The 21,628-nt window shown below is 33.8% G+C and overlaps 1 protein-coding gene across 5 annotated transcripts in view; it reads right to left on the bottom strand.

The window, feature by feature from the left end:
- VPS13B (vacuolar protein sorting 13 homolog B) overlaps positions 1 to 21,628 on the bottom strand; it is a gene marked incomplete at both ends in the record, with an annotated part of 778,321 nt that overhangs the window by 701,131 nt on the left and 55,562 nt on the right. For all 5 annotated transcript variants that reach the window (XM_079722541.1, XM_079722545.1, XM_079722542.1 and 2 more), the window contains 4 exons: positions 4,121 to 4,389; positions 10,333 to 10,507; positions 15,431 to 15,612; positions 19,692 to 19,859. In XM_079722541.1, the coding sequence (XP_079578667.1) occupies positions 4,121 to 4,389; positions 10,333 to 10,507; positions 15,431 to 15,612; positions 19,692 to 19,859 (794 nt within the window). The remainder of the gene's footprint in view (positions 1 to 4,120; positions 4,390 to 10,332; positions 10,508 to 15,430; positions 15,613 to 19,691; positions 19,860 to 21,628) is intronic.

Here is a 21,628-nt window from a genome sequence, read left to right as displayed (position 1 = left end):
CCCCGGTCCAGGAAGATCCCACATGCCGCGGAGCAGCTAGGCCCGTGAGCCATGGCCGCTGAGTCTGTGCATCCGGAGCCTGTGCTACGCAACGGGAGAGGCCACAACAGTGAGAGGCCCACGTACCACAAAAAAAAAAAAAAAAAAAAGGATAGTACTTTACTAGCAATCTCTGACTCCCTCACAAACTTAAATTAAAAATAATTTCACTTGGATCATCTAAAACTGGCAAAACATCTAAAAATAGTTGGCAACAGTTGGTTCTTTATTATACATTTAAAGGGTTTGTTTTATCATTTTTACTTTGCAGACTGACCCATATCCCTTTAATTTAAACATAGCTAAATCAGTGAATTTCAGTTGCAAAATTTTTAATAAAATAATAATTTGTTTCATAAAATTCAGAAATAATAAACAATGGTGTCAAAATAGTAGAGGTAATATTTACATTTTTTTATCACTTCTGCCCCAAACTATTACCAAAAGAAAAAATATTTTAAGCTAATCAAGCCATGACTAAACTTTTGTTGAAACTTATTGTCTATATTTTTTAGCTTTTGTCAAATTAGAAAATATGGAATAATTTAATTAGAAAAATCTTTAAAGACTATTTTTAAATATTTTTAATCTACCATCTGCTATAGTTATAAATTATATAGCTTTACTACTGATTGAAAAAGTTTATTTCAAGCAGTTAAACAATATAAGCTAAAGTAAAAACACCAGAGCAGAAACTTGATTTTTCTTTGCTACATTTCCAGTATATAACAGTTGCCTGGAATAGTACCTGTAATACTACTTCACAGGTTGACGCATGAGTTTATCTTTTTCAGAAAAATGCCTCCATAAAAAAATAAACCCACAAAGACAAATAAAATCAAAGAAAACATAACCTAAAAGAGGGTCCAAAATTTTTTTTAAATGGTAAGCAGATAAGGAGATGGGTAGATGGATAGATGATGGATTTCTTCAACAAACATTTATTTGTTGAATGTGTACCAGACAATTTCCAAGAGCTGGAGACACAACTGGTCTTTTTTAAAGTTACCACTTACTGAGTTTGGAGTACTATCAAAAAAGAATAGCCACTATCTTCTGAAAAGGTTATTATTCCTTCATCTGTCTGATGGACATCTAAGTTGTTTCAACTTTTTGGCCATTGTAAATAGTGCTTTTCTGAAGACTCAGGTACATCTATTTCCTTGAGTTCAGTCTTCAGTTCTTTTTAGTATATACCTAGGAGTGTGATTGCTTGGTCATATGATAATTCTATGTTTAACTTTTTGAGGAACTGCCAGTTTTCCACAGACTACACCATTTTACATTCCCACCAGTCTTCCCATTTGTTTTTTGTTTTTTTTTTGCAGTACGCGGGCCACTGTCGTGGCCTCTCCCGTTGCGGAGCACAGGCTCCGGACGCACAGGCTCAGCGGCCATGGCTCACGGGCCCAGCCGCTCCGCGGCACGTGGGATCTTCCTGGACCGGGGCACGAACCCGTGTCCCCTGCATCGGCAGGCAGACTCTCAACCACTGCGCCACCAGGGAAGCCCTTCCCATTTGTTTTTAACCAACTCCAACTACAATTCCACCAGTCTCAAATCTCTGTTCTGGTCAAAATCACCAGTAATTTCCACACTGACAAATCCAATGAATCCATTCTCACAAATGACCTACTCCCTCCACTATAAAACATTTATGGCACTTAGCTTCCAAACAGGCACTCTATTGGTTTGCCACCTACATCACTAGTCACTTATTTTCAGTTTCCCTCACTGACTTGTCCAAAACCAAACTCCTGAAATGTATCTCAAACCTAATCCTCTCATAGTACTGCTCATCTCAGAAAATCAGAACTCAACCCTTCCAGTTGCTCAGGAACCTTCCGTGGATCTTCTTTATTTCATTTATGTCAATCAATAAAATCTATCAAGAAGTCCTGTACTCTTGACCTTCAAAATACATCCAAAATCCAATTACTTTTTACCATCTCCACTTGCTAACACCCTAGTCCAAGCCATCATCATCTCTTGCTTGAAAATTGCAACCCTCTCTGATCACCTTACTTCTGCTTTTGTCCCTTTATAATCTATTCTCAACAGAGCAAACAGAGTTGATGCAACTTAAAACATAATTCGGATCCTCCTACAACTACTATGCTTAAAATTGTCCAAAACCTTCCTATCTCATCCGAGATTAATGATAAAGTCCCTAAAATGACCTACATGGTTTCACAATTTATGGACCTCTCCCAACCCCATAACCTCTCTGACCTGATTTTGTACTACTTCCACATTAGCTCACTTTTCTCTAGCCCCACTGGCCTCCTTGCTGTTACTCAAAATTTGGGGGCCTCTACATTTGCTATTCCTAGAATGTTCATTCCCACGTATCTGCAAAGCTTCCTCTTTTGCAAGTCTTTACTGAAATATCCACTTCCCATTAAGGCCTTCCCTGATCACCCTATTTATTTATTTTTTTAAATTGGAGTATAGTTGATTTACAATGTTGTGTTAGTTTCTGCTGTACAGCAAAGTGAGTCAGTTATACATATACATATATCCACTCTTTTTTAGATTCTATTCCCATATAGGTCATTACAGAGTATTGAATAGAGTTCCTTGTGCTATACGGTGGGTTCTTATTACTTACCTATTTTATATATAGTAGTGTGTATATGTCAATCCCAATCTCCAAATTTATCCCTCCCCTGCTCTTTCCTCCTTGGTAACCATAAGTTTGTTTTGTACATCTGTGACTTTTTCTGTTTTGTAAATAGGTTCATTTTGCAAATAGGTTCATTTATACCATTGCAAATAAGTTCATGTATACCATTTTTTTAGATTCCACACATAAGTGATATCATATGATAGTTGTCTTTCTCTGTCTGGCTTTTTTCATTCAGTATGACACCTGATCACCCTCTTTTTTTTTTAATATATATACACACATACACACATACTGTTTATTACATATATACATATGGTTTACTACAGGGTATTGAATATAGTTTCCTGTGCTGTACAGTAAGACCTTGTTGTTTATCCATCCTATACATAATAGTTTGCATGTGCTAATCCCAAACTCCCAATCCATCCCTCCCCCGTCTTCCCCTTGGTAACCTGAGCACCCTCCTTTAAACTGCAAAACTCCCTTCCCAATTAGTGGAAGCATTCACTATTCCTCTTTCCTTTCCTTTTTTCTACATAACCCTTATCATCAACGGGTATATTATATATCTTATTTGTTTATAATAACAATTTACATTTTAAGAGGCAGGGATTTATATCTGACCTGTTCACTGTGAACTCCAGAGACAAAACAATGCCTGGTACATAGATGGCACTAATATGTATTTGCTGAATGAATTAGATACTGTTCAAGAATATTAAATGTGTGATAATACTACTATAAAAAGTCAAGAAATAACCTAAAATTAAGTATGGGTTATAGCTGAGGGGCAGAGAAGACAATATATGATCAAAGAAGAACATATTATACTTTCTAAAATAAAAGAATGTTCACCTTATTACTGTTTAACCTGAAAACACCTATTATATAATCTCTTTTGAGAATGTATTTTACATGCATTTGTTAGTGGAGGAAGTACTCAAAGTATTTTAAACAATGCTGAAAAACAGAGTTAGATCAAGATCTAGATAATAAAAAAAAACTGAACTACCTTAAAGAGAGGTGAAGAAAGAGAGAAAATGTATATAAACAATGCTTTAAAGGAATTTTGTAATGAAAAGACAACACAGAGATGATACAGTAGCTAGAGGGGTACATGAAGTCATGGGAGTTTTTTTATGTGCATTTCTTTTTTAATGGAAATACTAAGGCATCTCTGTATGCCAACTGAAAGATTCAGTAGGGAGAGAAAAACTTTCCATGAAGCTATTAAAAAAGGAAAGTGGAGAAGGCCTTAAGAAGACAAAAAGAGACCAAAATTCAGAGATTTCAGATGAAGGGACATATAATTTTATGAAGTAAAGATTGTTAGACTCTTATCTCACAGCTACTAAGTGTAAAATAAACTAAGCCACATTCTTACTAGAGGTCAAAATTTAAGCATTAAAGTTGAGAGGTAAACGCAAAAAAAAAAAAAAAAAGGAAACCTACTTTGAAAGTCACAGTTGCCTTTGTACAATAAAATCCTATAGAAACAATAGGATCCTTCAAAGTCTGTGCTTTTTGTTGATGTGTGGTTGATGTAGGATCATTCCCAAGGTAGTCTTCCTCACCATCATCATAACTCACAATTGCAGGCACAAATGACCAGGCCCATGATACCCATCCCTGTGGCTGCTCATCCTCTTGCTGTGAATACAGCTCTTGGCCTTTGTACTGAGCAGGATACTGCATATCTACTCGTGTTTCATCTTCAGTACCTATCAATCAAAATAAAGTCATTTTAAATAAAGGGAATTAAAGGAAGAGGACAATTAGGAATTTAAATTATATAAAAGTTTCTCCCACATGATTCTTTCTACATATGAAGTATGAACAAGTCATACATTGGTTATTATTATTTGAAACCAATAATTTAGCATTACCATTTTCAAATTTCTATATATTGTACTGTATAAATCTTTCATAGTCCACAATGTTATATGGGAAGTAGTTTATTACATACTTTTAAATGTGCTTGATAAATACAAAGAATAAATTCATTCTTTAGGATTTCACTCATTAATTTAAACAACATATAACCTACCTTCCAAAAATAAGGCTAAGGTGCTGAAAAACTGACTTTTCTCAGAAACGTAATATCAGAAAAATCCAAGAAAAGTTCTTGATTTCCTGATGCACCCAACAGAGAAAGAGAATGGCAAGTATTCCTAGGCAGAATGTGCACCCACCAAGAAAAGAAATATCCCAAAGAATGAAAGTAAATGTTATAAGGAAACTATTCTCATATGTAGTTAAGAAAAATAGTGACTTTCTTATTAGTGAATAACATCTTTCCTATTCTACAGATGAAAAATTATAGCAAAAAACTTTTATGTGGTTACAAATTGGCAGACTAAGGATTTAAATTCCAACCACTGTAACTTATTGCACCTTTGTAAGACAAAATCCATCAAGGTCCCTTAATGTTATTCTAACAATACAAACAAAAGAGGCAGATCATCATGGAATTTAGGGAAGAAATTACTTTTTTTAAAATTCATGGTATAAGCACCCTCCAGCAGATTCAAACATATCTGCTCTTCACTGATAAATCAATAAATACACACACTCCATTAAGTATCATCCTCATTCAGATTCACTTCCAGGTTTTCTGGCGAGACAAACTTTGTAACTTTTTTAATTCTCATGACAGGAGACTCTTGGAACATTGTACACTTTTAGGTCATGACACATGGCTACTGACCTCTTTTATCTGGGACGAAAAAGACTTGAAAAATAGTAACTAGAGTACCTAAAATACAGTACCAAGAGACCTTAGCCATTTTACTTCAAAATAAATTATAAAACTTACAAATCCAGAAAACATTTTACTTGATCTTCATATCTTGCTATTAACCATAAATATAAGTTTCTATTGGGGAATAAATAAAGCCTGTTATTAACTGTCCCTTGTAAGATCTCAAATTGGACATCATCAGTGAATATCATCTTGGTTATAAAACAAAAAGTCAGGTTAGCTCAACCCAGGACCAGGCTGGGTCCAAAGAGATGGACTCTGGACCTCTCTTGTCAAAACCAATAAACAGGAGAAGTATCCCACCACTTGATCTTTTGAAACAAAAGAAAGAAGCATCACTAAGAGAAGTCTAAGAAATCAGTCACTATATTTTATACTTAATATTAATTAAAAATTAAGAGGGATTTTTCATGAAAGATGGTTTTGAAGTTCTAAATCTTTGCTTACTGCCTTGTAAAAAGAATGAATTGTGACCTGGAAAAGAAAAAAGCATCTCTTTGATCTCTGGTCAGAATTCTTAAAATACTCTTTGCCCTTGGAATGGTGTATCCTAACATCCTTAGATGAGAAAACAGAGTATTGAGTCCAGGCAGACTGAGGTGGCTAGAGTTTGCAGGGCAGAGTACCAAACAAGAAAGACCTGTTCAGGGTGAGAGCTCCTGAGACCTGGAGAGGGTCCCACTCCAGTCCTCACCTAAGTATTAATCAGTTTCATGTAAGGAAACTACTAAAGCCATGAAAAGAACCACCAGAAAGGGGCAAAGAAAAAACATCCCCAAGACATAAACAGAATTGGGGAAGGACACCAAGGCATATTAAAATCAAGGCACTTAAAACTTTCCGAGAAAAGGTTCACTGGCTTCACCAGAGTGTCAAAGGAGTCCATAGCACACACAATAAAAGGTTAAGGATCTCTGCTTTAGACAGATGAAAAAACTAATTCAGACTCATTTGGAAGCAAGCAACCCTCTTTTTAACATACATAAACAAACAAACAAATAAACAAACACCTACTCACCTTCTTAGATCACAGAAAGGAATAGTTACAAAGGAAAATTTTGAAAAATACATTTGATCAAAATTTAAAACTCTGCTCAAGAGACATGTATTTAAAAATGAATTAGGCAACTCAGACCAGCAAAAAATACTCCCCAAGTGTATGTGACATGTATATGACAAAAGACTTGAATTCAGAATATATAAAGAACCACGTGTATGTATAACTGACTCACTTTGCTGTATAGCAGAAACTAACACAACATTGTAAATCAACTATACTCCAATTTAAAAAAAATTAAGAAAAAAAAAAAGAACCACCAATCAGTAATGAAACCCAAAAAAGGTTTAAAAATAGGCAAATACTTAACATAAACTTTACAAAGGTAGATATATTAATTGTCAATAATCACATGAAAAAAGTTCAAAATAATTGATCAGGGAAGTGCAAATTAAAACCACGAGCTACCAAAACATATCCATCCGAATAGCTAAAAGTAAAAAGGACTGACAACAACAAATGTTGGCAAGTATGTGAAGCAATTGGAACTCTCATACATTGTTGATAGGTATGTAAAATGGCACAACCACTTTGAGAAAACAACCTGGTAGTTTCTTTAAAAAAAAAAATATATATATATATATATATGTATATGTGTATATATATATATTACTTAACAAATTCCACTCTTAGGCATTTACCCAAGAGAAAGGATAGCACATGTCTATAAGAGACTTCCAGAAGAATGTCCGGGGCATTTTTATTTATAATAAACAAAACTGGAAATAGTTCAAGCATCCATCAACAGGGGAATGGCTAAATAAACTATGTTATATTCATATGGTACAGTCATACAATGTACCTAGCAATAAAAAGGAAAGAAATACTGATATATACAATAACACAGATGAATCCCCAAAATACAACGCTTTTCGGGCAGTGAAAATACTCTGTATGATACCATAATGATGGATACATTTGTCCAAACCCATAGAATGTACAACAGCAAGAGTGAAATTTAACTAAATTATGGACTCTGGGTGATAATGATGTAGGTTCCTCAACTATGACAAATGTATCGCTCTGGAGGGGATGCTGATAATGGGGGAGGCTATGCACGTATGAGAGCAGGGGTATATGGGAAATCTCTGTACCTACCCTTCAATTTTGCTGCGAATCTGAAACTGCTCTAAACATTGTCTTAATAAAAAGTTTTTTAAAATTAAAAGTAAAAAACAATATTATGCTTAATGAAAGAATTCTTTCACAAGAGAATTCATACTATATGATTCTATTTATATGAAATTCCAGAATCAGCAAAAACCGATCCACAAGTTTTTAAAGATTCAGAACAGGGTTTTCTTGAGTGGAGTTGGGGTGGGCAGGCAGCTGGAGTGGGGGATGACTGGAAAGAGGCATGAGATAACCTGGTGAGATGTTAATGACCCATATGTTGATGGGTGTTTTGCATCACACAGGCATACTCATTTCTGAAAACTTCTTAAATAGTATACTTAAGATTTATGCATTTCACCTTGTGAATTTAATCTTCAAAAAAAGAAGAAGAACCATCAATAAATATAAACTCTAGTTAATGATATGCTGCTGAAGTCTAGGGGTGCGGTATACTGATGTCCATAACTTTCCTTGAAAGGCATCAGAAACTGGTTGAATTGATGGAGAGAAAATGGTGTTAGATGAACAGATATATGATACAGCAAATGTGACAAAATATTAATTGTAGAACCTAGATGAGGAGTATGTGGGTGTCCACTGTATAATATTCCTTCAACTTTTCTATATATTTGAAATTTATCATAATACCATGGTGAAAAAAATGAATTGAGCAGCTTCTATATGCTAGGTTTTGTTCTAGGTGTTAGGTAATGAATTGCTAGGACAGGAACAATGTCTAACAGGAATTCGCTGCCTAGTGTGAAATGAAATAAAATGTTTTATATCTACATATGCTTATTAATGTTCCCTAAGCTGTTTTTAAGGTGATAAAATTTTTTTATTAAGCTATAATTTAAATATTATAAAATCTGGCCTTTAAAAGTATACCATTCAGTGGTTTTTAGTGTAGTCACAAAGTTGTACAACCATCATCACTATCTAATTTTAGAATATTTTCATGTTCTAAGAAACATGAAACTCCAAAAAGAAAACCTCTACCCATTAGCAGTCACTCTCCATTCCCTCCTCCCCACAAGCCCAGGTTACTAATCTCCTTTCTGCTTCTACAGAGCTGGCTATCATGGACATATCATATCAATGAAATCATACAACATGCTCCTTTTTGACTGGCTGCTTTCACTTAATGTTTTCAAAGTTTAGCATGTATCAGTATTTCATTTCTTTGTATGGTTGAATAATATTCCAGTGTACAGATACACCACAACTGTTTATCTACTCATCAACTGATGGACATTTAGGTTATTAAACTTTTTGGTTATTAAGAATAATGCTGCCATGAACATTCACATACAGGTTTTTATGTTAGACATATGTTATCAACTCTGTCATATAACCCTAGGAATAGAACCCTACCTAGGCTCATGTGGTAACTCTATGTTCAACTTTCTGACAAACCAGATTGTTTTCCATTCCCACCAGCTATACATAAGGGTTCCAGTTTTCCCACATCCTTGCCAACACTTATTATGTGTCTTTTTTATTATAACTACACCGGTTAGTGACTGTGGTTTTGATTTGCATTACCCCTCATGACTAATGATATTGAGCATATTTTCATGTGCTTGTTGGACACCTGTATATCTTTTCTGGATACATGTTTATTCAGGTCTTTTGTCCTTTTTTTAATAAGATTATTTTTTCCTAAGTTTTAAATGCCCTTTTCTAAAGGTTCGAACTATGGAAGTTAATCATCATCTTCTCCAAATTTTTCCTGAGTCTCAGACCCAACACAAGTCAAAGCCAATCATCCCGTGCACCATTTTTCTACTTCAGATCATTCATAACTTTATTAAATCAAACATCTTATCATTCTACCATACATCATGCTTAACTAACTGTTCACATGTCTGTCCAGTCCACTGTATATTAAGATTTTAAGGGAAGAGAATTTGTCTCTATTTTCCCACATTTCTTTATCCCTACATTCTACCACATTCCCAGCAATAATGTCTTACACACAGTAGGCTTTAGTAAAAATATAATGAATTGAATAACTGAAATGAACCCACTAAGTATCTTTCAATGAAGTATATACTTCTTTAAGTAATGCTCCAATTAATTAAGTAGGTATCCTTCAATGAAGCATATAATTAGGTATAATTTTAGTCAATTATAATTACATATAATAATTAAGTATAAATAACTTAATTAGTTATAATAACTCTTGCTGAGACTTTGCAGAAAAATTATCAATATAGTTGTTCCTTGAACAACAAGGCAGTTAGGGGTGCAAGTTGAAAATCCAGATATAACTTTACAGTCAACCCTCCATCATATTCACAGTTCTGCATCTGAGGATTCAACCAACCATGTATCATATAGTACTGTAGTACGTATTTACTGAAAAAAATTTGTGTACAAGTGGACCTTGCACAGTTCAAACCCATGCTGTTCAAGGGTCAACTGTACTATAATTTACTAGGAAATCTTGAGGTTGGACTGCCTTAACTTTTATGTAATGTATATTCCAAACACTTATACCTACTAGAAATATTCAAGTTATTTTTAACATGTAGAAAAAAGAAAGTCAGAATAGTATGCAAAATGTAGGAAAGAAAAAAATTAGTGTCAAACAAGCAAAATAAAATCACCCCATCATATTAGAACACTGCAAAACATAATCTAATGTTGTAGTTTTCGAAGTTTCACAATAGTGAAAACACTCTGTAAAAACAATAGTTATAAAATAAAAGTTTTTGTTATATTTACCTGTAATGTTTCCTAACATATCTTTATTGTGACAGGTAGACTCTTCTGTTTCTCCATCTTTAAAATTTCCTATTTCTCCATAGTAAAGAGCAATCCCAAGTTGCATTATACGGATAAACATAGGCAACTGTTGATCAGTGATAGAAAGTTTCAAACTCTCTACTAAGGTATGAATCTGTATTTTGAAAAAAACAAAAACATCAACAAAAGCATATTCAAAGGGAGTACCATTTAATAGAGAGAGTACCATTTAGTAGAGAAATGTTAAGTCTTAAAATGGAAACCATAGGAGAAACAGTAATGTCCCAACATTTCTAATATTTAGGCCAAAATAATAGCTTAAAATCTTAGGAATTTAAACAGATTTTCTATGATGATCAATACATTTTAGATAGAAACTATATTAATCCAAACTATATAAGTGGGAATAGGAATGATAATGAAAAGATACAGTCACACTGGATTTCCAGATAACTTTTCCCAAAAGTTTTTGTTACCAAAATACCCACCTTATAATGTTAAGAGTACGACAGTACTCCAACAAAAACCATAAAAATCTCTGTCACAACTAAGAATAAAAGTTTCATGTCATTTTAGCAAGACTTTAATCACCCTTTTCAGCTTTATGAACTAAAAAGAATACACACACATCCTAAAAACATGTTAAGTGAGTAAATTACTAACATTATAACTATGTAAGTATGCACATGATAAAATGATTATTGTCAAATATGGAAAACCAAGTGAAAACATGATCAGGAATATTTCTCAAATAAACTTTAAATAAAGGATTTAAACATGGTATAAAATTTATAACATGAATCAATTATAAGAAATAAGATTAATTATTATCAACAGGGCACAAAGCAGTCCAATCTAAGTTCTCCTTATAGAATGAGACATCAATAGAATATAAAGACAGCCTCAGTGTAATGATTTCCTGCTGTTACATAAACATGGAATAAGACCAATTAAGCCATAAAGTCAAGTCTCTTGGAAGGTTTATTTTAACTAACTGGTATTTGAGTGTCTATGAAACATGAAAAAGAAGTAATGGTAATCATCATATTTTTAGGACTAAAGGCACAAAAAAATTGTACTTGAAGGGGAAGACAGTTGTATGAGGAGGTGTAAAATACCATATTCAAACATGACTACAGGTTTCTTAAAACTGACTTAAAAACCATACACTGAATAGACCCTGAAATGGGGGACAGGTTGAGGGGGCGGGCACCGCAGGCCTGCCAAGCTCTTCTTCAATTTGAGATTTCTCTGCCATACCCTTTAAATACCATACAGCACCAACAGCACCGGTGATAAGCTGTCTTAGCAAAACTGGTGTCAACTCTGTGTGTATGTTTGTATGTATGTACCTAAAATACTATACACACCAACATATATATCTTTAACATATATAAGATATTTATACATGTAAATATCTTTAAAATCAATAAAGTTAACCCACAATAGAAAAACTGACAAAGAACCTGCATTAATTTTTCAAAGAGAAAATAATGGCCAGTGAACATATTTTCAAAAATCTAAGTTTGGGCTTCCCTGGTGGCACAGTGGTTGAGAATTTGCCTGCTAATGCAGGGGACACGGGTTCGAGCCCTGGTCTGGGAGGATCCCACATGCCACGGAGCAACTAGGCCCGTGAGCCACAACTACTGAGCCTGCGCATCTGGAGCCTGTGCTCCTCAACAAGAGAGGCCGCGACAGTGAGAGGCCTGCACCCCGTGATGAAGAGTGGCCCCCACTTGCCACAACTAGAGATAGCCCTCGCACAGAAACGAAGACCCAACACAGCAAAAATAAATTAATTTATTAATTAATAAACTCCTATCCCCAACATCTTCTTTTAAAAAAAAGGAAAAATCTAAGTTTATAATAATCAAATAAATATTCATTTGTATTATTTTTGCTGAACAGCTTGGCTTTTTTAAAACATGACCATATTTAAGGATAGCAGGAGTGTAATATAGGCACTCCCCTAATGTTCATGAGCATATACACTAGTTAAACCTTTCTGGAAACAATTTTGCAGTACAGATTACAGGCCTTAAAAAAGTTTAAACCCATTAATAAGATATTTGCAATTACAGAAATCTCTCCTAAGGAATTAATCAGAGATGTGGTCAAAGATTTATGTGTAGACTTTCATTCCTCTGAAAAACTGTTAAGAAAAAGTAAATTTTCAAAAACAGGGGAAATGTTAAATAAATTACATACCCTAAGCTCCAAATCTCATAGATGATACAATCTCTTAAGACATATTTATTACTCACAAAAGATAGAAAATTACAAAAAGCCCACCCAAAATACAAATAAACTCAAAAGCCACTTGAACATATGTGGGAGTCTTAGACAAATAATTAGGGTGTCTGGAACATTCTGGGAAATACCCTGTCTTTGAGGTGATCAATGAGGTTAACGATGTCCATTTAATACTTATTTCCAAGCACTAAGAGGTGGAAGAATGATGGGTCTAATTCAAAACAGTAAATCTTACATCACAGTAGTATTAAAAAAAAAAAACTCAAAATTTAATTTCAGTTAAGCATAATGGTACCTCACACTCAGTGATTACCAAAGTCAAAAACCACCTGTCAACAAGTTCATTTATATTAAGGTACTTTTTACAATAAAATGTCATGGCTAGTCAGTTTTGAGAAAAACTTATATGCCAACATTAAGTTTTACTCAAGTTCACTTATTTTTACTTTCCTCTAAGTTAGCCACATCCTAGAATGGATAATTAAATCTGTACTAATGATCAATAAGATTTTTTTATATAGTAAGGCTTCCCTATATCCATTACTTGCTTTCAAAATGTATCCTGAATCCACCCTTAACATTCCCCAACTTTACTAGCAGATTCAAGGTCAAAGAAGGAAAGTAAGTCCACTGTCCTGAGAGAGCGACATAATTACTTTTGAATTAATACTTTTCCATGCTTATCTTTGCATAAGAAGCTAATTCAAAAATAGAAGGAAAAAGTAACAGAATTTAAACAATTTACACTGTATGATGCATAAGGGAAAAAAAAAACATACTCATGACTGAGCACTACCAAAGAAAAATGGGTGACTTTCATATATAAATACAAATTTAAGTACAATAAAGCTACATAAAATAGCAAGTGTTTTATGTTTTAAAAAACATAACGTAAAAATAATAAATAATTTATATAGCCATGCCCAAACAGGCACAGTAGTCAATCCCAGTGTTCGGACTTGGGGCCAGCTTTTCCATTATAGTACAAAAGCCTGTAATTCAATAATAAAAATTCATTCCACATTAAAACTTAGTTAACAAGATCACAAGTCACTGTGTGAGTTCTTCTTCAAAGACAGATAAATAGGTAGACAGACAGACAAGAGGTACAGAAAACTGTTATGCAATAAAAGAACACAAGATTTACACTTAGAGAATAACCATACACATTAAAAATATTTACCAGTACCCTGGAGAACAAAATGAAGCAACTGAAAAAGGATTAATCCCCAAAATATACAAGTAGCTCATGCAGCTCAATATCAAAAAAACAAACAACACAATCCAAAAATGGGCAGAAGATCTAAGTAGACATTTCTCCAAAGATATACAGATTGCCAACAAACACATGAAAGAATGCTCAACATCATTAATCATTAGAGAAATGCAAATCAAAACTATAATAAGATATCATCTCACACAGGTCACAATGGCCATCATCAAAAAATGTACAAACAATAAATGCTGGAGAGGGTGTGGAGAAAAGGGAACCCTCATACACTGTTGGTGGGAATGTAAATTGATACAGCCACTATGGAGAACAGTATGGAGGTTCCTTAAAAAACTAAAAATAGAACTACCATACGACCCAGCAATCCCACTACTGGGCATATACCCTGAGAAAACCATAATTCAAAAAGAGTCATGTACCAAAATGTTCATTGCAGCTCTATTTACAATAGCCAGGACATGGAAGCAACCTAAGTGTCCATCAACAGATGAATGGATAAAGAAGATGTGGCGCATATATACAATGGAATATTACTCAGCCATAAAAAGAAATGAAACTGAGTTATTTGTACTGAGGTGGATGGACCTAGAGTCTGTCATACAGAGTGAAGTAAGTCAGAAGGAGAAAAACAAATACCGTATGCTAACACATATATATGGAATCTAAAAAATAAAAAAAAAAAGTGGTCATGAAGAACCTAGGGGCAAGACAGGAATAAACACGCAGACCTACTAGAGAATGGACTTGAGGATATGGGGAGGGGGAAGGGTAAGCTGGGACAAAGTGAGAGAGTGGTAGTGTACATATGGACATATATACACTACCAAATGTAAAATAGCTAGTGGGAAGCAGTTGCATAGCACAGGGAGATCAGCTAGAAGGGTGGCATGGGGGGGCGGGGAGGGAGGGAGACCAAGAGGGAAGAGATATGGGGATATATGTATAACTGATTCACTTTGTTATAAAGCAGAAACTAATACACCATTGGAAAGCAATTATACACCAATAAAAACGTTAAATAAATAAATAAATAAATAAAAGCTCATCTAAAAACAAAAAGAAAGACATTACTGAAAAATTCCCATTGACATAAAATTGTAATTACATTTTGAAACGACAAATAAAAAGCTAAAATTTCCTAAACCAATAAACTAAGATATTAGGTAAGCAAATCTAAGTCTTGTAAAGTTACCTAAGAAAGATATGGGTCAATAACTATTGCTATCACATAAACAATTTATAAAGATTGAAATAAAGATTGATCTTCAGTGCAACATGGATATAAATACACTTTTTGATATGATGTCTTCTATCTACTTGAAGAGAAAAACACTAATCAGGTGGACAAACTAAAAAAGAAACTACAGTCACAAAAAAAAAAGATGTCCCCAAAATACCTCTATTAGAACACAAAAAGTTATAATATGTAACAAATAACATAAAAGTTATAAATAAAACATTTTTACAAAAAATAATGGTTTATATATTTATTAAGTTAATTTCTTCTTTGCTTTTTAATAATAATTAGCATGCATGAAAGTCAATAAGGTAGAAACATGCAACTCAACTATTAGAAAAAGAAACACCTACTTTAATAACAGATGGCATCTTGGAATTTAGGTTATCATATGTAAAATGCAGACGTGTTCTGAAGGAACATTTGTACAATAAAGGATCCTGGTAAAATTCTATTTTACCACTAGCATTTCGTTTATCAAGGCAAACTGTACAGTCGGAAAAATTGATAACCTTTCTCAGCACCAGATCAGTTGCTAAAAAGGAAAGAAAAACATTTTAAGTAAAAAGGAAAGTTAGAGGAAAAAAAGTCAATTATTTATTAGTATAATAGTAATAAAAATAATAGCAGAAATAAGATTAATAGCACATTTAATACATGATGTCAGAACCTATAAAAGAACTTTTCATTTACTATATCATTTAAATCTTCCAACAACCTTAGGCACAATAATCCCCATTTTATGTACAAAGAATCAAATAGAGCCTAAAGAAACGAAGCAGCTTGCCCCCAATTTGCTTGACACCTAACTACAAATTTAAGACAAACTTTATGAAAAATTTTGCTACATTTCACTATCTGCAATGTAATATTAAATAACAATAATAAAATAAAGTTCTTGAAAAACCATATTAAAAAAATATTTTGAGTAACAGGGCTTCCCTGGTGGTGCAGTGGTTGAGAGTCCGCCTGCTGATGCAGGGGACACGGGTTCGTGCCCTGGTCCGGGAAGATCCCACATGCTGCGGAGCGGCTGGGCCCATGAGCCATGGCCACTGAGCCTGCGCGTCCGGAGCCTGTGCTCCACAACGGGAGAGGCCACAACAGTGAGAGGCCCGCGTACCGCAAAAAAATTTAAAAAATTTAAAAAATTAAAAAAATATATATATATTTTGAGTAACAGTCGCTCATTTAACATTTATTTTACACTGAAAAATTTACTGCTACTCTCAAAAACTGCACTCTTCAGTATGGTAGCCACCATCAATACGGTGTTATTTAAATTTACCTATGAATTAACTAAAATTATGTAAAACTAAAATTTCAGGTCCTTGGTTACATTAGCCACATATCATGTACTCAAAAGCCACATACAGTTAGTGGCTAGGGTACTGGACAGTAAAAAATAAAACATTTCCATCATCACAGAATATTCTGGTGGCCAGCACGCCTCTAAATAATAACTAATGAAGAAATTACAAAATTACCAGTAATGGTATAAAGTTTGTTTTCAAGGGAATAAAAATGGACACAATTGCTGGTAAAGTATCAAACTAGAAAATAAAACCTTTAGCAAATTTATTCCTAACTAATAAGCAATTCCTAGGTGAACATTAGGCCCAAATCTACTTGGTCACTGACTTTCAGCTAGCAACTATCCACATGCTATGGCCATGAGAATCTTCAAAACAATAAACTATACTTTCTATTTCTGAGTATATCCTGGCAACCTCTAATTAATTCAACATTTAATTTTCTTCTCTTTTTTTGGATTTAAGTTTTTAAGAAGTATAAAGAGTATGCACATGTATGAAAACAGTAAAGTTTTATTCAGCCAATAAATTTCAAATTTGTCTGTTAGTTGAAAAAAAACACAAACTTACCATATAATTTCATTTTACATAGTATATAAATGATTTAGTTACTGTTATTATATACATGTACATAAATTAAAGAAATTAAAGAAATTATCATAATAGGATAAGAAATGAAAGAAACCAGCTAGATGCTTCCTTCCCTCTCTTTATAATAATTATAATTCACTGAGTATTTGCTATTAGACACTACATTAAATCTTTTACATCCATTATCTCTTATAATATTTATATGGCTCTGTTTAAAAGCTGTGGAACAAAGGCACAGTAAAGGTAAATAATCTGTAATGTTAGACAGTTTATAAAGAGCAGAGGTGTAATTCAAACTCTGACAACCTTACTCCAGAGCATATGTTCTTATCCATTATGGTATAAGAATATAAAGTGATCATATTTCAAGGATATCCTAGAAAATTTTTCACTGAGAGAGGAAATTACTAAGCTTTGAAAAATATTTTTCTTAAACACGAATATAACAGGAACTATCTTAAAGATACAAAATGAATTGTGGTTCTGGTACTTACTTTACATAACATACTACAATTTAATCTATAAAATGAGGATAATAACTATGTCTATCTAACAAGCACTGTGGAAAATGATTCTGCATTATTTTGAAAATGTGAATATTTGCATATCCTCCGAACTAACAAACCCACTCCTAAGTACTATATATGTCCTAAAGAAATGCTTACATGTACGCATAATGTTTTCAAGATTCATCCATGTTTTAGCATGTATCAGGACTTCATTCCTTTTTACAGCACTTTTTTAAAGCAATTAAATGATAAAATTTAATACAGCAGTTAACTCTAGGAGGAAGCAAGGGAATAGGACAGGGAAAAATACATTGGAAGGGGCAAACTGTTAATGTTCTAGTTACTTAAAGGGTAAGCGTTAATTATATTGTGTTATAACAAGTGTCTGTTACATAAATCCTTTTAAGTACCAAATGTTGCATTAAAAATTAATAAAAGGGGAAACAGTATCTACCTCAGAAGCTAAAGGATTCAAACAAGATAATTAACTAAAAAAGAACAACAAAAACAAAAAACATAAACAGCACCAGGCACAGCAGTTAAAAGCACTCACTCAATAAATGGAAAATACTCTTTGCTGTCTTTACCACCACCATCATCATGAGCTTTCATGTGGTATCATACTTGACTCTCATAAATACACTGGTAGGTTGGCAGTAATGATAATTCACATTTACAAATGACTTATCCAAGGTTGCACTAGGTTAGTGCTGGAGGGAAGATTTGAACCAAGATCCCCTAACTCCCAATCCAAGACTCTTTCTAATTCATTATAAATAACTTCCCAGAGTAATATTTGCTTTACGTCTATGTAAAAACTATAAATGACATTTCTCCCCCTAAAATGTCAACTCATTTATTCAATCCTGCATCATCCAGTTGTTTGTTTTCTATTTTTCATAACTTTTTATTTTGGCATTTTAACCAAATATTTCTTTCCACATAAGATAAGAAGGAGGCATTGAAAATGTCTCAGAAACAAAGTTTGGGCCTTTGCATATGCTCTTATTTATGCCTCACAACAGAGCTGCAAGATCAGGATTATTCTTCATTATTAAAATGTGAAGGCCAAACATTAAAAGAACATACAAAAACAAAACTATATTCCAATTCTTCTAGTTCCTATTTGTATGCCCTAACAAGACAAGTTAAGTAACCCTGAGACTCAATTTCACTTTGCTTTCTTGTAACTAGGACTTAAAATAAGTAAATGAATATAAACGAATGAGAAAGGATATCACTTTATGGAATTGTAATGAGAATCTGAGAAAATGAATTTAAATAATAATAATAGCAGTTCATTTTCTGAGTGCTGACTATGTTAAGACACTTTTATGCTATGGTATATATGTGAGGAAACTAAGAAACAGTGAAGTGAAGTAACTCACCCAAGGTCATACATCTCTATGAAGTTGGGAGAGCCAGGGTTCAAACTCAGGTAGTCTAACTTTAGTGCCAGCACCTTTAACAATTATGTACAATGGCAAGTCACAAATAAAAGGTGTTCACAATAGTCTCCTTACTATATTTTCCAAAAATACCCACTGCTTACCCTATCAGAACATGTATCAACAAGTGTTGTGCCTTACTTAACTATTATGTCTTCTGACAAAACTAAGAAGCAGCACTATTTTTTTCAGAGCTCTAATTTCAAGGCTTGACACAGTGCCTACCTTCCATGTAGAACATAATAAATAAAATAATAATAAATATTTGGTAGTTATTAAATTATATTATTACTTAATAGTTCTTTTAATATAAGCAGAAGGAGAATGCAGCACATAATAAAGGAGGCTTTGGGATTATCCAAAAATCCCAAATATGCTTTGTAGTACACAAACCTAAAACATAAATCAGTCAGATACACTGTTTTGCCGTTACTGAACTATGCAAAAGCAACATGTCCCCTTTCCTCTTTCACAAAGATTCAAAATTTTAACTAAGTATTATTTAATTTTTATTCCTTCAACCCATAGCATTGTAAAATACTATAATATTTGAAGCAAGAAAGTGACCAGTAAGAAAGAATAAAAATTAATATAATTGTATGCTAAATTTTACATATGTGCATTTTTCCAGGCTGAAGGCATAAAGCTTTCATGAGACTTATCCAAGAGCCTGGTGGCCCAAACAAAGGTGTAGAATGCAAGACAACTGTTTCAACAATAGAAAAAGCTATACTCTTCTTGACGTTTACTCACCAGAAATATCCATGAATGCACGATCCCACAATTCACCTACTGTATAGCATTCTGCAGAAGTGATGTTGACTGAAAGAACAATATCATCTTCAACATATTTTAGTATGAGATTATTTATGACAATATTTACGTTATTTACAACTCGTCTAATCAGACTCTGCACATAACCTATAAAATAGGGGAAAAAAGAATCCAATTAGAAGTTAAATCAATAAATAATTATTCTTAAAATGTTACTAAACAATACATGTGAAAGATGGGTATCATTTATCATATTTTGCAAAGATGAAACTAACATTCAGATAAGTAAACAGGCTTGCCAAAGAGACACAGCTAATAAGTAGCAGATCCACCCCAACAAAAACCACTACAAAGAAGTTCTATATCATGAACTTTCACATACTAAGAGAAACCATAGAAGCCATACCTTTTAACAACATAATTCTAGATCCCATTCAAAGATTATCCTAATCTACAAGTACTTTGTCTGATTTCTGCCTGTTTTATTTTCCCAAATGAAACAATGTTACTATATACTGATTATTCAATACATAAGAGGAAGAAGAGCTTCTTTAAGGTTCTTTTTTCAGCTACCGTCTTCTCTTCCTACTTTAAATACCCATAAAGACATTCAAAAACAAGGCCTGGAGGAAGAAAGATAGAAGAAACAAGACCATCATAACGGATTCAATGATTTCCACTTACTAATGTATAATACTGAAACACAGAAGGGGGGAGAACATGACTGAGGAAGAAAACATAGAAAGTATTAAAGAAAGAGGGGAAAAAGAACACAATGAAGAAGACAAAAGAGAAGAGTAGGGAAAGAAAGAAAACAGATAAAGCATGATGCGAATTCATAATCTCAGAAGTTTCTCACACAATAAATGTGTATATAGATATATTATTGAGAAATATAATTGAAAATATAAGTGAAACTAAACCTAAACAGCATTTAAAAAGACAAACGAGAAAAAGATTAAAAACTTTATTCAAATGCATTTTCCACTATAAAACCTATGTAAAAACTAATTAAAATTTTAGCTATTTCATGAAATAACTATCTGCTTGTATTCTTTTTTTTTTTTTTTTGCGGTACGCGGGCCTCTCACTGTTGTGGCCTCTCCCATTGCAGAGCACAGGCTCCGGACGCGCAGGCTCAGCGGCCATGGCTCACAGGCCCAGACGCTCCGCGGCATGTGGGGTCTTCCCGGACCGGGGCATGAACCTGTGTCCCCTGCATCGGCAGGCGGACTCCCAACCACTGCGCCACCAGGGAAAACCCGGCTTGTATTCTTTAAACCAGAACTTTACTGACAAAATAGAATCAACTTCTGTCTGTTAACACCTACACTGAAGCCTGCTAGAAGAAAGCTTACTTAAATTTATTCAACCGCAAACGCTTGCAAAAACCAACTCCTTCATTCATTACCAATGGATACAAATAGAAAAGAAATGTAGAATGACTAAGTTCAAGTTTTTCTCATATTAGCAGCTTTTAGAGTGCCAATTATCATATGCTATAAAATTAACATACAAAATATCAATAAATTTAGGGAACAAATATTTTATGAGAGCAGATGCTAAAATGATGCTTAACAAATTACACTTCCAAAAGAAATTTTAAGTATCAAAATGTTCAGCCTTAAAATGTATATTTCCCCCATGCTATCACTACTCAAGAGAGATGTTAAAAATGAACAGTTTCGGGCTTCCCTGGTGGCGCAGTGGTTGAGAGTCCGCCTGCTGATGCAGGGGACACGGGTTCGTGCCCTGGTCCGGGAAGATCCCACGGAGCGGCTGGGCCCGTGAGCCATGCCCCTGAGCCTGTGCGTCCGGAGCCTGTGCTCCGTAGCAGGAGAGGCCACAACAGTGAGAGGCCCACGTACGGGAAAAAAAAAAAAAAAAAAAAAAAAAGAGCAGATCTAAGAGCTCTC

This window comes from Hyperoodon ampullatus (genome assembly GCF_949752795.1).
Source record: "Hyperoodon ampullatus genome assembly, chromosome: 17".
In the NCBI taxonomy this organism is placed as follows: domain Eukaryota; kingdom Metazoa; phylum Chordata; class Mammalia; order Artiodactyla; family Ziphiidae; genus Hyperoodon; species Hyperoodon ampullatus.
This window is presented reverse-complemented; position numbering and strand designations above follow the sequence as displayed.